General features: G+C 37.2%; 1 protein-coding gene across 1 annotated transcript; it reads left to right on the top strand.

The window, feature by feature from the left end:
- The first annotated feature begins 3,172 nt into the window (after positions 1-3,172).
- LOC145772460 (ras-related GTP-binding protein A-like) lies at positions 3,173-4,115 on the top strand. The gene has a single exon (XM_082584337.1). It carries the CDS (start codon positions 3,177-3,179, stop codon positions 4,113-4,115), a length of 939 nt encoding a protein of 312 aa, XP_082440463.1. The 5' UTR covers positions 3,173-3,176.
- The last annotated feature ends 12,827 nt before the right edge of the window (positions 4,116-16,942 follow it).

Genomic DNA, 16,942 nt, shown 5'->3' with positions numbered 1-16,942 from the left:
GACTACACGCCCCGTGGTGTGCATTTTTAATATTAAGAAACATAAAAAATTATTTATGCTTATACAACGAGGTAATATGCGTATTTGTTAAAATACAACGCTTTTTTAGGTAATAAAAATTAATATTAGATAATGATACACACATATATTCGATAGTGACAAATAATTCTCAAGATGACATTTTTATTGTTTTTGACAATGGGCATAAAATTTTTACCAATATGTTGAAATTAAATTTTTTTGCATTTCGTATATTTTTTTATTCGTTCAGCCTGTATTAAAACCATTTTTTGTTGGTTTCTGTCATATTTTAGTCATAAAGCATGTGCAGAAATTTTGTGACAAACACGCCCCATGCTCTGTGACAACACGCCCCGGGGTGGGGCGTGTTGTCACAGCCCATTCACTTGCATTAAACATGCATTTATGTAAAAACGAAATAATCCAGAAAAACTTTAGCTGTAGCAAAAAGAAGTCGAATGATACCTCTCTCAATTGCACTATCTAGCATCTCGATACTATTGGTACAGAACGAGATATATGCTGATTTGTAAAAATTGTGACAACACGCCCCACTTTGCCCTAATAGGCTACTGAGCTCACATTTTGAACAATTCTGTGATCTTCACACCAAGGTTTTTTTCAGTTTCTAACACGACCACAAATCGCAGCGCATATGCGTGCTTAGTGTGAAGTAACAGCCTTGTGGAAAGTGTTGTGGATTGAATTTGCTAGTTCAAATATATTGATTCCGGTACCCAAAGCCTCAAATGAATTCACGAATATCGCAATTGTTAACAATGGCTTATAAATTAGGATGTTAGTGCACACAAAGTAGGGAAAGTATTGCTTGAAAAGTTGATTCCTGGGACAAAAATTGAACACTGTAGGCTATGTCGAGCAGAAACTGGTTTAGTGTTTTAAGGTGGTCAAAAATGTGAGCATGCGTCTATTTGCATCCAAAAAATAACGAAACTCTAAACTTCTCAGTTTGGTCGGGAAACAAAAAGGGTTGCGAGGACAAATGGCAGGTCTCATTTAGGCAAGGAGAGGAGGGACACATGGGTGATGATCTGGCCTAACAATTACTGTGCTGTGCTCAAAATATGTACAGTTTTTGTTTAACATGTGCGGTATTCACTTTTTGTAAATAGTCAATGCACTATGGTACTTCCACTATTATAGTGGAAGTACCATAGTGCATTGGTTATTTAAGAGTCTGGCTTACCTTTATCTGGGTAGACGATAGCTTGTGCTTTCCAGCAATGGTTCAATTGTTAAAATCGAAGCAGAAACAAGCAACTTACAACTAATTTAATAAAGACATATAATGATCGCAGACCGGGGAGACTTGTATACTTGCTTCGATTCGGAAATGCAACGAGTCATCGGGCGCTATTTGCTTGTGTTTGAAGCCCGGTTGCTCGCTTTGTGAAAAAGCTATCAACCTCAACTTTTACTTGTCAATAGACAGAGATATGTTCTTTAGATTAGCGTTTATTAAATGCTGGTATCTTTAAAACGTATTTTTGGAATAAATGGTTAAAGTCGGTCAAGTTCAACTCTTTACCTAAGAAATATTTTTAACTTTTAGAGTCTGGCTTACCTTTATCTGGGTAGACGATAGCTTGTGCTTTCCAGCAACGGTTCAATTGTTAAAATCGAAGCAGTCAAGCAGAAACAAGCAACTTACAACTAATTTAATAAAGACATATAATGATTGCAGACCGGGGAGACTTGTATACTTGCTTCGATTCGGAAATGCAACGAGTCATCGGGCGCTATTTGCTTGTGTTTGAAGCCCGGTTGCTCGCTTTGTGAAAAAGTTATCAACCTCAACTTTTGCTTGTAAATAGACAGAGATATGTTCTTTAGATTAGCGTTTATTAAATGCTGGTATCTTTAAAAGTATTTTTGGGATAAATGGTTAAAGTCGGTCAAGTTTAACTCTTTACCTAGGAAATATTTTTAACTTTTAGAGTCTGGCTGACCTTCATTTGGATAAACGATAGCTTGTGCTTTCCAGCAATGGTTCAATTGTAAAAATCGAAGCAAAAACGACAGAGATATGTTCTTGATTAAATGCTGGTATCTTTAGAAGTATTCTTCGGATAAATAGTTAAACTTGGTCAAGTTTAACTCTTTTCTAAGTAAAAGCGGACACCTGCATGCTTTTTTTTGTCATAGTTGACTGATTTCACCCCACTTTTACACCATTTTTTGGTGGATTCCTTCTCTGTGACGTCATCGCCTTTTAACCAGGTTGGCGACTTGTATACCAGCTCCAGATCACGCATGAGCGCATATTGATGTCAAACGTAATGCTTGAGTGGTGCTTGTAAGAATAGCCTCTGAGGCTATTTTTACAATATGTTGTAAGAATAGCCACAGCCTTTCAGTTTGTTTGCAAAAACACCCTAGCCCTAAACCTTAGGCTAACCCTTTTAAATGTTTGCGGAAACTCCGATCAACCTTAACCCTTATAAAATGTTTGCAGAAGCCGGAAACTGCAATCAGTGACTTCGTTAAATTCTTAGGATCATTACCGGAAATTTTAAACTGTTTGCATTACTGGAAATTTTAAAATGTTTGCGGAAAAACAAAAACTGCGATCAGCGATGTTCTATTTTTTTTCTTGGCAGTGGCTATTTGACCGGCTTCGGTCTTTTAATCTGAAACACTATTTGACCGGTCATGACGTATTCCTTTTTCTCTTTCAAAGCGAAAGACGAGAGGAGAAGAAAAAAGTGTCTATTTATTATGTATAAGTTTTAAATTCGACAATTTTATTCAACTGAGTTCGTGGCTCGTGCGATCTTTCTTCGGCCGGTGTTCGCGAGTGAATGAGTTTGATACTACCCCAAAGCGCTTTTTTTTTTTACTAAATTTTGATCCAAAGTGAACTCTATCGTTAGGCTGCTGCATTTTTGTGATCAATTTTTAGTTTGAGTAGCTTTTTCACCGTATGTCTTTTCAAATATAAGTAATAAAGTTAGAGTATTTTTAATTCGCTGGAATTTGAGAATTTCTCTGGGTAATTTTCAGTGGTGTACCTGGGGGGGGGGGGGCGGTGGGGTAATATTCTTGTAGATAGACGAAGTGTAGCTATTTTAATTGTTTTGTTTGGTACTTCAAGCTTATTGGAATTGTTTAAATTAAAACACTGAACTGTTACAATGAAGAAAAAAGTTTTATTAATGGGAAAATCTGGGTCTGGGAAAACTAGCATGAGATCCATAATTTTTGCCAATTTTATTGCAAGAGATACTCAAAGACTTGGAGCTACGATAGATGTGGAACATGCTCATGTCCGATTTTTAGGTAATTTAGTGCTCAATTTGTGGGATTGTGGAGGACAAGAAGCTTTCATGGAAAACTATTTTGCCAGCCAACGTGACAATATATTTCGCAATGTTGAAGTTCTTATTTATGTGTTTGATGTTGAAAGTCGCGAGCTGGAGCGTGACATGCATTATTATCAAACCTGTTTAGAAGCAATTTTGCAAAATTCTCCCAATGCGAAAATATTTTGCCTCATACATAAAATGGACCTTGTTCAAGATGATCAGAGAGATGTCATCTTCCGAGATCGTGAAGATGATCTTGTTCGTCTTTCCAAGCCACTTTCTTGTGTTTGTTTCAAGACTTCAATTTGGGATGAAACTTTATACAAAGCTTGGTCAAGTATCATGTATCAGCTCATACCAAACGTGAGAGAACTGGAATCAAATTTAGCAAGATTTGCTGAGATTATTAATGCTGACGAGGTTCTGCTGTTTGAGAAAGCTACATTTCTAGTGATTTCTCACAATGAAAGAAGAGAGCACAAAGATGTCCATCGATTCGAAAAGATCAGTAACATAATAAAACAGTTTAAGCTGAGTTGTAGTAAAGTAGCTGCATCTTTTCAAAGCATGGAAGTTCGCAATAAATACTTTGCAGCTTTCATTGAAATGTTCACATCAAACACCTATGTAATGGTGATCATGTCTGACACAGATATTCCTTCAGAGCTTACTCTAATTAACATTCGCAATGCCAGAAAGCATTTTGAACAACTTGAAAGACCTGATAAAAGCCGTTCTAATGCCAGCCGACAGTGGAAAAACATGTAGTGATATGCGTGTTTGTTATTGACTTTTAATATGTTTGGTTTCAAACTTTTATTGACCTAACATGTAATCTGCATTTAGCTATATGAGGTGGTTGATTTAAAATCACAGTAATATGTTTAAACTTGGGTGTGACATGTTATTCAATAGTTATTCTTCTGTCAATGAAAACTTTTAGGTAGAAAACAATTGCATAAAAACTAACATCCTGTTTTTTTTTATGAACCCACTAAAAAGAGATGCGAGTGCATTTTTGCATTCGTTTTTTTGTGCACAACCTGTGTACAATTTAAATGCATCAAAGATGAACATACATTTCCCTGGATAAAAAAAATACAAAAAGTAAAACAAAATAATTTTTCTGGTGGCCTGAATATTAGGACAGTTGATTATTATAACATGTTAGGCACATCATGATTTCGCATCATTTTCTATCCAACTAGCCCTCGTCTGCATCTCCGATTCAAAGAACCAAGTTAAAAAGAAAATTCTGACTGAATTTGGGCAGGTCAGATTTGGTCCCATGATATAGTACATGATATAATTAATTGCGTTTTGTGTTTGAAAAAGTATTGCACGGTACGGTCGGTAGTCGGTACCGTTAAGTCGAAACAAACATCATAACTTCAAACTGCCTGCTTGTGTATAAGTGTATATGATGATATTTTTATGATTGATTCAAAAGTGACGAAATTTTAGCATTATAATTAATAATTTTATTGAAGTAAACTAACAAGGAAATTGTCTGAAGAGTTCAATACATCAACCAAATGTACAGTTATCCAGAATCTTCAACCTCTGCATCTTGCATGCATTGTGTATATAATGGTAGGCCTATTGCTTAAATGATCCTTGCAGCCACACAGTACACACCATTTGCAGGTAAACTGGGCCTATGCATTTGTATTGTTGCACAAATACCAGTCTCCTCTCTCAAGATATGGCACCGCTGCAGCGATTTCAGTATTCTGCACTGTTCTTTTCTTAAAATCGGTAGCAAACCCGTGTATGATTACAGCTTTTTTAGTTTTTCTTGACAGTTTAAAATTTGTATTCCTGTGCTCAGTGTGATGTAAACGATGCTACCAAATGCCGTGCAACACCTTCTTGATGCTTTAACTTTTTGTCTGTTTTTTTTTGTATGAACAAGTTGTGTGCTCATACAACAATAACATTTATTAAAACAATGCATACTGTTCTATTAGTCCGGGAGCGGGGATGGTTGACCCTGCATTGTTGTATTAAGTTTTTTTTACTGTTGATTTTGGTAGCCAAGGGTCTCTATTTTCAGAAACTGCTTGATGACATGTTGTCACCTTTGGGCAATTTGAGAAATTCAAGATGGCGTCCAAGATGGCCGCCATTACCTATAAATGACCATAGCTCCTTATCCATTCACCTTAGGAAGGTGATTTTTGTCTCTATACCTAGGTTGTAGGGGTCAAGCTATCCATTAGAACGAAGTATTATCTTAATATCGTATTATATAATGGTAATTTCCAAGATGGCGTCCAAGATGGCCGCCATTACCTATAAATGACTGTAACTCCCTATCCATTCACCTTAGGAAGGTGATTTTTGTCTCTATACCTAGGTTGTAGGGGTCAAGCTATCCATTAGAACTAATTATTATCTTAATATCGTATTACATAATGGTAATTTCCAAGATGGCGTCCAAGATGGCCGCCATTACCTAAAAATGGCCGTAACTCCCTAGGGTAAGTCTTTGTCAACTTGACCAAGCTATGTAACCCATGGTCTCAGATTTTGATGAAACTTAGACACTTTGCAGAGCAAGTCATTCTGAGAAATATGATACCAATCTCAGCAAAATCGGTTCAGCGGTTTTCGGGATATGGCCATTTGAAAATGAGGTGTTTTCGCGTTCGCTCAAGCATGAAATTAGTGAAAAGTTGGTACAACAAATTTTAAACGTAAATAAAACATACACCATTAATGTTACAAACTTCAAATTTTGTGAGAACTTAAGTTTGGTTGAAGTCAACACATTTACAAACTTTCAACAATTTTGGTCATGGTTGAATGATTTTGAAGACTAGTTAACATTGTTGTGGAATTGAAATCAATCAACCGTGACGTAACTTCCAAGCACTATACTGAAAAAGGCCCCTCGTCAATTTTTTCGAGTAATACATCATTTGAAAGGTCTTGACTTCCCCTATACAGTGAAACAAAGATATCTTTGTGTATTTGAGAAAATCTAGGTGTAGTAAGTCGAAATGTAACATATACACAAAGTGGCTAAATTGATTGTTTTTATAATTGTTCAACAGTGCTTTGCTTCCCTTTTTTCCAATTATGCACAAAATATATACATTAGTAGACATAATAGGTAAGTTGAAAGCTTTGAATATCTTGCTTAGTCAATTAACCATACTAATTACTATGACTACTGAAAATCAAAGCAAAGATTATTGAAATTCAATGTGTAAAATGTTTTACTTGAAATTGGTTTTTAATGATTGTATAGTTTAATGCCAGAAGGAAATAAAACCAAGAATACTAATAGAAAAGTGGCTCTTTTTACCTGGTCCAAAGATGCAATTTAATCAACAAAAAAGGTTATCGTGCTTTGAGAAATTTTAAGAAAAACATAACGATATATCACAAAATTTGTCAGCAAAAGCCAAAGGATAATTATATTGAACTCTCATTGCAGTTTTGAACCATGATAACTTTTGGGCTGCTTTTCAATTTATATTCCCAATTTAAATAATTGGTTAAACTGGATATTAATGTATATATAATATATTCCAAAGCATATGTGTGACAGAAATTAATTATTTATTAGCTGATCTCCAATGAGTTTGAATTTGTTGCAAACATTGCATGGAAAATTGATATTGGTCTTGAGTAGTTGCAAGGGTTGGATTGTCTACAACACACAAAACATGTTCAAAAGGAATCCAACATACGTCTTTGGTTCTTGGCCAATGAAAAGATGGAGACGGTCCATTAGGGTGCAGAAAATTTACAAAGATGTCACCATTTTCTGTGTCAACTACCAAAGTTACTCCAACATAACCACTTTCCATCATACATGGCTGCTACAAAGTTACCTTGATTGATGCTTTTGTTGCTGTACTTGGTATCAAAGTTGAAAGTGTAATTATATGTGAGTTCATTGCTTATTCTTTTGATGCCAATTTTAGACTTGTCAACTGGTTCAAAGTAATGAAATCCTCTGGTTCCTTTTATTGTACTTGCTAGCTTCCACCTTTCTTCCAGACGTTTTCTTTCATTCGTCAAATCTTCCTTGAGAAGTTTTATGAAATGTATTGAAGGCAACTTTTCAGTGCAGTGATCCATCATTTCATCTAAAGTACCAATTTGATGATGTAGAGGTCTTCGTAAACTTTCCATAGCTATGGAATGCTTTACAGTGCCTCCAGTGCCATCGCAAGATGACTTACCATGACTTGTGGCAAAGAAAGACCATGATGTTTCCAGGCCAAAATCATGTTTGTGCAGGCACAAATGAAATTTTCTTTGCCAACAAGCTAGCAAGTGCAATAAAAGGAACCAAAGGATTTCATTACTTTGAACCAGTTGACAAGTCTAAAATTGGCATCAAAAGAATAAGCAATGAACTCACATATAATTACACTTTCAACTTTGATACCAAGTACAGCAACAAAAGCATCAATCAAGGTAACTTTGTAGCAGCCATGTATGATGGAAAGTGGTTATGTTGGAGTAACTTTGGTAGTTGACACAGAAAATGGTGACATCTTTGTAAATTTTCTGCACCCTAATGGACCGTCTCCATCTTTTCATTGGCCAAGAACCAAAGACGTATGTTGGATTCCTTTTGAACATGTTTTGTGTGTTGTAGACCAGGGCTTCTCAAACTTTTCTGTTCTGCGACCCCATTTTGAAAAATATATTTCTATGCTACCCCATTATGGGGACATCCACGTTAATGACATTAAAACGGGGTTAGTTTTTTTGTCTCAATTTGTTTCGGTTCTTTTTGGCTTACTTTATAATTCTCTTTCTGAAGTAGTAAAACAATATCGAAAGGAGCATGAAAACAACAACAATGAAACATGAAAAAAGCAACGAATGAAAACAAGAAATAACAAACGAATAATCCGACCCTAATTAAGACTATAACAAAACAATACAAATGTACCCAATTCGTTACTTTTGGTCAGCAATGATAGCGTAGCATCAATTGTTACGATTGGTTATATTTTATCGTTCGACATTTCACACCGACGGTTGCGGTCAATTGACATCATGGCAAGACTACAACCTACCGGCACTAGACTAAATTAAACTATTTTATTACGACCCCAAAATTTCATTACGCGACCCCATATGGGGTCGCGACCCATAGTTTGAGAAGCCCTGTTGTAGACAATCCAACCCTTGCAACTACTCAAGACCAATATCAATTTTCCATGCAATGTTAGCAACAAATTCAAACTCATTGGAGATCAGCTAATAAATAATTAATTTCTGTCACACATGTGCTTTTGAATATATTATATATACATTAATATCCAGTTTAACCAATTATTTAAATTGGGAATATAAATTGAAAAGCAGCCCAAAAGTTATCATGGTTCAAAACTGCAATGAGAGTTCAATATAATTATCATTTGGCTTTTGCTGACAAATTTTGTGATATATCGTTATGTTTTTCTTAAAATTTCTCAAAGCACGATAACCTTTTTTGTTGATTAAATTGCATCTTTGGACCAGGTAAAAAGAGCCACTTTTCTATTAGTATTCTTGGTTTTATTTCCTTCTAGAATTAAACCATACAATCATTAAAAACCAATTTCAAGTGAAACATTTTACACATTGAATTTCAATAATCTTTGCTTTGATTTTCAGTAGTCATAGTAATTAGTATGGTTAATTGACTAAGCAAGATATTCAAAGCTTTCAACTTACCTATTATGTCTACTAATGTATATATTTTGTGCATAATTGGAAAAAAGGGAAGCAAAGCACTGTTGAACAATTATAAAAACAATCAATTTAGCCACTTTGTGTATATGTTACATTTCGACTTACTACACCTAGATTTTCTCAAATACACAAAGATATCTTTGTTTCACTGTATAGGGGAAGTTAAGACCTTTTATATGATGTATTACTCGAAAAAATTGAAGAGGAGCCTTTTTCAGTATAGTGCTTGGAAGTTACGTCACGGTTGATTGATTTCAATTCCACAACAATATTAACTTGTCTTCAAAATCATTCAACCATGACCAAAGTTGTTGAAAGTTTGTAAATGTGTTGACTTCAACCAAACTTAAGTTCTCACAAAATTTGAAGTTTGTAACATTAATGGTGTATGTTTTATTTACGTTTAAAATTTGTTGTACCAACTTTTCACTAATTTCATGCTTGAGCGAACGCAAAAACACCTCATTTTCAAATGGCCATATCCCGAAAACCGCTGAGCCGATTTTTCTGAGATTGGTATCATTTTTCTCAAAATGACTTGCTCTGCAAAGTGTCTAAGTTTCATCAAAATCTGACACCATGGGTTACATTTTTCCTTTTTTCTGGTCAAGTTGACAAAGACTTACCCCCTATCCATTCACCTTAGGAAGGTGATTTTTGTCTCTATACTTAAGTTGTAGGGCTAGGGGTCAAGCTATCCATAGAACGAAGTATTATCTTAATATCGTATTACATAATGGTAATTTCCAAGATGGCGTCCAAGATGGCCGCCATTTCCTATAAGTGACCATAATTCCCTATCCATTCACCTTAGGAAGGTGATTTTTGTCTCTATACCTAGGTTGTAGGGGTCAAGCTATCCATTAGAACTAAGAATTATCTTAATATCGTATTACATACATAATGGTAATTTCCAAGATGGCGTCCAAGATGGCCGCCATTACCTATAAATGAGCATAGCATAACTCCCTGTAGCCTAAATCCCATGTAACTATCATATTGTAGTAGACGGGCACTAATAATTCACTATTGTCTTTTTAGGTGCTGCCCGTCAGGGCCCGATTAACCATGAGGCACAGGCCTCAGGCCCCCTAGTTTTAGGGCCCCCCATTTTTTTACATTAGTACCGTATGCGTAGGTAGTGAAAGTTGTTGTGCCAGTGTGTCCACAGTTGGTATTTTTGAGTAACAATTTCAAATTGTGTAACGATTTTGCCGTAACAGTTGAGCACTCCTGCTCTGCATTGAAAGCGATTGCCAATAGGGGCCCCTAAACTTAGCTGTGCCTCGGGCCCCCATCAGCCTTAATCAAGCCCTGCTGCCCGTAGCCTATAATATAGTATGACGATCACCAATAGTGAAACATGAATGGAGAACAGTGCTTTTTCGTGTCCAAATTTGGATGTGAGAATAAGGCTGAACCGTTGAAAGACACTGGTCCTGTCAGTATTCAAAACTTTATCAAGCATAGCAAAATCTATGGGGACAGGTATCATGAACTTCTTGAAGAAAAATTTAGTGAAAATCGTGAATGCACAGTTAAATGTCACAGAAACTGTGCTTCAACATACACTTCAAGCCTCCAGGTTCAAAGGCATAAAAGGAAGAATCCAGAAAGTTACTCGTTTTACATTCCGCCTAAGAGGTCATCACTGCCAGGGTTTATCTTCAAAGTAACTTACATTGTTTGTTTTGTGGTGAAACTTGTGTGCTTGAAAAATATCCGAAACACCCTAAACGTTGGCGACCAGCATATTCATGTCGGGAAATAGGCAGCGCAGGTGGCAAGAAGTCACTCAAGCAAACTATACGTGAAGCCTGCAAACGGCGTCAAGATGAGCTATCAGAAGTTGTGCGACAAAGGGTAGATATCACTGTAAGTGACCTTCACGCAGCTGATGCAAGGTATCATGTGGATTGCCGAAAAAGCTTCTTGTAAGAAAAAATGTGGCTTCAGCTGTAACCAAGTCTGATAGCCAAACTAACATTGATTGTGCCTTTGAATCACTTGTTGTAATGATCAAAGACTCGTCCGGCTTCCTGAATTCAGTTGAGTTGCATGAAGCATAGGCTACAAAGAATTCGGGAGTGATAGTCTCACACGTCGTTTAATTGTCCCAAACCAGATTTACGCAAGGGTGATTTGCTTGCAGGTTATTGGGCGGGACAAGGTTGTGCTTGGTCATGAACTTGCGTCAGTTTCAACATCCATGTTTGATGATACTGGAGATATGAGGGTTGTGAAATCTAAATCTACCTTAAAGAAAATTCTCCAAGTTGAGGTGTCTGATAGAGTTGCTGGCAGCGCAGAAGGTTCTACTAACCTCTTCCAAAAACAAGAAGCAACTGATAGTTGATGATTTTGTCCAGGATGAGAAGTTTCATGAGGACAACACACAACATCATAAGTTAGTGGTAACAGGAGCAGATCCGGTGCCGATCAAAATCAGTGAAGGTGGAATTGTCATCTCACGGGCAGATCTGTTAACTTCACACGAAGAAGCAGATAACGTCATTGTTCAACAGGTCTTGAGTGGTGCCTCGCAAAATGCAGAAAGCAAAATCACTGTCGTTGCCGATGACACTGACATCTTTGTACTGTTGCTGCATTATCATCACATGGCAAATCTCAAGAATGTTGTATTGATGGAGTCCCCAATCAAAGGAAGCGCGGTGCTTGATATAGGAAAAAAACTGTACAGAAGCATTGTCAGGTAGTCAAATGACTACTCACTGCACATGCACTTTCTGGCTGTGACATCGTCGCCTCCTATTTCAAAATTGGGAAGGCTACTGCATTCATAACACTTCGATAGATCAAACGAAATATGGTTGGGTAAAGGATGACCAAAACAAGTCCCTTCAACCAGTCACCCTACCTGATGAAGTCGAACTAGCCCCAGAGATGGTATACGACGTCTAATAAAATATGGATGCCACGGTACTACTCCATGCAGTTCACGTGCTTGTAGTTGCAACTCTACTAACATGAAATACACAATATTTTGCGCCTGCTATAATCGGGTTGCTATAACCTGACATCATAGAATAGTATGTAAGATAATTTAGTGTTACTACGGCCATAAATTTCACACAAGTTGCGGTGGGATGGCGCAACGTTGTTGGCTTTCCAATTATGCAAACCTGGTTCGACTCCCGGCTTCAGCTGGTTGTTGAAAAACACCGCTCACCTCTACCCAGGGTGTAATAAATTGGGTGGGCGTAGTTGCTGAAGTAAAGGCGGCTGAGAGAAAGGAACTGGCCACCCTACTCTCCTTAGTGCCGAAGGCTTAGTACAATGAGAACCTTATCTTCTCATACCCGACACTTGAATCAAGTATGGGACCCCCCTTTACCTTTCACGGCCATCTTGGAAATTACCATTATGTATGTAATACGATATTAAGATAATACTTAGTTCTAATGGATGGCTTGACCCCTACAACCTAGGTATAGACAAAAATCACCTTCCTAAGGTGAATGGATAGGAAGTTATGGTCATTTATAGGTAATGGCGGCCATCTTGGACGCCATTTTGGAAATTACCATTATGTATATAATACGATATTAAGATAATACTTCGTTCTATGGATAGCTTGACCCCTACAACTTAAGTTTAGAGACAAAAATCACCTTCCTAAGGTGAATGGATAGGAAGTTATGGTCATCTATAGGTAATGGCGGCCATCTTGGACGCCATCTTAGAAATTACCATTATGTATGTAATACGATATTAAGATAATACTTCGTTCTATGGATAGCTTGACCCCTACAACCTAAGTTTAGAGACAAAAATCACCTTTCTAAGGTGAATGGATAGGGAGTTATGGTCATTTATAAGTAATGGCGGCCATCTTGGACGCCATCTTGGATATTACCATTATGTAATACGATATTAACGTAATACTTAGTTCTAATGGATAGCTTGACCCCTACAACCTAGGTATAGAGACAAAAATCACCTTCCTAAGGTGAATGGATAGGGAGTTATGGTCGTTTATAGGTAATGGCGGCCATCTTGGACGCCATCTTGAATTTCTCAAATTGCCCAAAGGTGACAACATGTCATCAAGCAGTTTCTGAAAATAGAGACCCTTGGCTACCAAAATCAACAGTAAAAAAAACTTAATACCGCAATGCAAGGTTAAGGGAAAAAATGGCGTTTGGCTCCCAGACTATATTGAACATGGCGATGCTCCAACCTAACATCAACCTAACCGTCAAAAACACCTAACGGAAAAGGCCACATATTGTTATCGGATCCAAGTGGAAAAATGATGCAAAAAAAGTTGATGAATAGTTAGTTAGTTGTCCCTGGCAGCAAAAATGCATGTCAATCTAGCTTACTATTGCCACGACAAAGTCAATAAACTGGGTTTACATTTGTGATAAAATAAAAATTTCACTACAAAAACAACCGCGTTAGGATCAAATTAGTATCGAATCAGCAGCCACAGTTTGCTTGTTCTGCTTTCATCTTCATCATATAAAGTGGTAGCAAAAAGTATAAGTAACAAATAAAAAAAGGATTAAAACATTTTTGACGTCACTTTTGGGACATAATAACTCACAATGTAAGAATTAGGATACAAAATACGTTTTAATCTGTTGTTATTTTTGATGTTGCATATAAATTATTTAATTTTAGCTGTTGTATTTTGCTTTCTGTATCGTTGCCATTTTGTTTCTGACATTTTAGATTTACTGTAATATTATACTTTATTTGAAATCGCTGTACCGGTATTGTAAGATTGATAGTGAGAGTGAATTATTATTTTTTATGTGCAAAGGAATCCAGGTAACACCGTGCATTATGCATATATCATAAAACGGAATGAAACAAACAATATAAACGTTTTCGGGTGAACAATGAACATCTATCTGAAACAAGCACTTAAAAACCTAATTTACATTGCACGAAGATAAGAAACGAAATATGTGATGGTGCAAATCTTATATAATTTAGCATTTCTTTTTTCATTGCAACGCAGATCAGTTTTTGAAATGCTTGACAAGGACCACCAGTAGATAACAATCTTTTTGTATCATAGTAAATGCCATGGCGTTGCTTGGTTGCCTTTGCTCATAGTTCAATAAAGCAACCTTTCAATCAAAGTTGTATCTAGCATAATTTGATAAAACCTTCACTTCACTACGTACTTAAAAGATTTTGAGTAACTTTGCGACGCAGATAAGGAAAGTTTTGAGAGTAATCTTCAGAGTTATAAGATTTGATTTTTTAAGTCAACTAGTCACACCCTTCCATAAATTTAAGCATTCAAGCTTAAAACTGTAGACAGTGTAGAGTGTAGACTTCGTACGTAGGTCTATGTTTTGATGGTTGTTTACTTGGGGAAACAAGCACGTACATAATTATTGGTTTGTCTAGAACTAGATCAATAATATCATCGTATAGGCCATGTTGAAAAAAGCCATTCAGTTTGATTATTTGGTAAATGTGAAACGACACTTTTAATGCACGATTGGTGAATAACTTTACCTTGCTGCTTTGCACCCTTGGATCTTAACAAGGTTACACCATGTTTTTGGTAATTGATAAAGATTTGTTTTCTAGCATTGCTCCCTGTAAACCGTTTCAGCCACCTTGGACTGGAGGGCGAGGCCTGCCATTGAAATGAAGTGTTAGCTTCACATTCGGCACTCAGCTTTTAACCGATGCTTTTTCAACATAATGCTGTGGGAAACAAGTGGTTATCACATTGTATTCGTGACACATTTCGTTTTCGCTTGATTTTTTCTACAGTGAAATATTAAGTTTCTTACGCATTTAAATCATGAAAACGTAACTTCTATATATAAATCTTTGTCTCCTAACTGATACGCTGCTATTAGCATATTGATTGGGGTAATGATGATTGATTTCGTCTATGCACAAATGATGCATTTATGCTTTCCCGGCCGTTCAATTTTCGAAGTGTAACCATGCTTCTCCGTCTTAACATAATTATATAAGTTACTTTTCAAATGTTAAGTTTTTCTATGTGTTATTTTGCGCTATTGTAAAAATAAAAATCGCTACTGCTGCATGTGCTTCTGCATTATTATTTATGACGTTAAAATTGAGGCGTTTCAACAAGCTGTAAACATATATTTTCCATCCCAAGGTAGACAGGTAAGATGTAAGTTAAAAAAATATTTGGCATTGTTTGCAATTAAGTTTGTTAATTCTCGTACGTATGTTATCTTGTTCTTGTAAGTAAAAGTCGCAATTTGTTTACCCAAAAATACGACGACAATACTCTAGCCTCCAGCTTGTGACAACAGTCAAAGTAGTCATATTCATCATTATCACCGGCCATGCCTGAATAAGGCGTCGGCTACCGTGAGTCTGCATAACGATCGATTGTCCATAGTTCTTATGAAGTTTACAAAATCTTGGTTTGTCCATGTTGAAGAATTTTTGAAGATTTCCAAACGTGGATGCCCCCGGTGCCTCTGACCAGGAAGTTGCCCCATCATTGCCGAGTGTTCAATTCTGCGTTTGCGGTAGACATGCCCAATAATCGTCATTTGCCTTTTTTGATAGTTGTAATGAGGACTCCAGGTGTACACCCAGGTCCCAGAGCGTCGCCACACTTCTTCGTTAGTGATCTTATCCATCCAGTTAATTCTCATCATTCTCCCTATGAACCAAATTTTAGCACTGTTGATCTTTTCTATCTGCAGGCATATAGTCCAGGATTCACAGCCATATTTGTCCAGTTGCTGAACTTAAAAATTGGTCAAACCCGGAAAAAAAATATTAAGTTGAAACTTTGCCAAGTGGTTCTATTGATGATGTGGAGTCACCAAAAAAAACATGATTCCCCCTTGGGAATAGTGAGTTTTGGCTATTTTTCCATAATGGCAGCAACTCCCATAGGCTAAATAGGACAAAATTTCGTCAACCCATTGAGTGTATACAAGAATAACCAGTAGGCTACCGTACAGTGGCGTAGCCAGAAGAAAAATTTGGGGGGGGGGCCAAATATTTGAAGAGGACGACAAAATGTTTGATTTAAGCCATCGCCACCTGATGTGCAGTGACGTATCCTGGTGGGTTGAGCAAGGGAAGCAATAAAAGTGGTGGGGGTTAGAGCGTGCCGAAGGCACGCGTATTCTTGGGGGTCCGGGGGCATGCACCCCCGGAAAATTTTTGCAAAATTGCACTCAAATAATGGATTAGCCTATAGCGCTTTCTGGAAACACTTTTAGGGTAATATTTGTGTTGTATTTCCAGACGTTTAAAATAAAATAAACAATAATAATTGTAGCGATAGCCAACCAAGTGAGAAAACCATTTACCTCTTGTTACTTACTCATTCAGTGTATAAAATCAACGCAATATATAGTAAGAAAGAAACGCAAAACAATCAACTGAGGAACGTGGTACAGAACGCTCAATTGATTACACGCGCAGTGCGGTGGTAATCAACTCCAACGTCTGTACCAGAAAACGCTGAACGGTGATTATGTAGTGACGCTGGTCACGAGTTACATATATTCAACGTAAATGAAATGACGACTATAACACCTCCCCGATAATTTTTATACACAAAGAAAAATATGAACAAGACACCGAATTAAACAATAAAACTCAAAGTCCGAAACGGGCCGGAGGTCTGCGGCGACGGCTCGACCTTCGTGGGTTGTGTGGCCCGAATTCCGGTACAGTCGGTGTGTCGTCCGAATCCGTTCGAGCTGAGGTGGAGACAGCGGAGGAGTCGACTGTTGGTGCAGGAGTTTCTCCCGGCTCCTGGTCCTCCGATGATGCATAGCGAGGTTGCAGTTGGTCCATATGGCGCCTCCACGTCGGACCATGTGGCAGCAGACGTACCAGGAAGATTCGGCTACCCTGTCGCTTAATCACCTCGGCTGGAACCCAAC

The sequence above is a fragment of the Aplidium turbinatum genome, chromosome 6 (genome assembly GCF_918807975.1).
Source record: "Aplidium turbinatum chromosome 6, kaAplTurb1.1, whole genome shotgun sequence".
NCBI classification, from domain to species: domain Eukaryota; kingdom Metazoa; phylum Chordata; class Ascidiacea; order Aplousobranchia; family Polyclinidae; genus Aplidium; species Aplidium turbinatum.
Note: the sequence above shows the minus strand (reverse complement) of the source record. Positions and strands in the feature narration are given on the sequence as shown.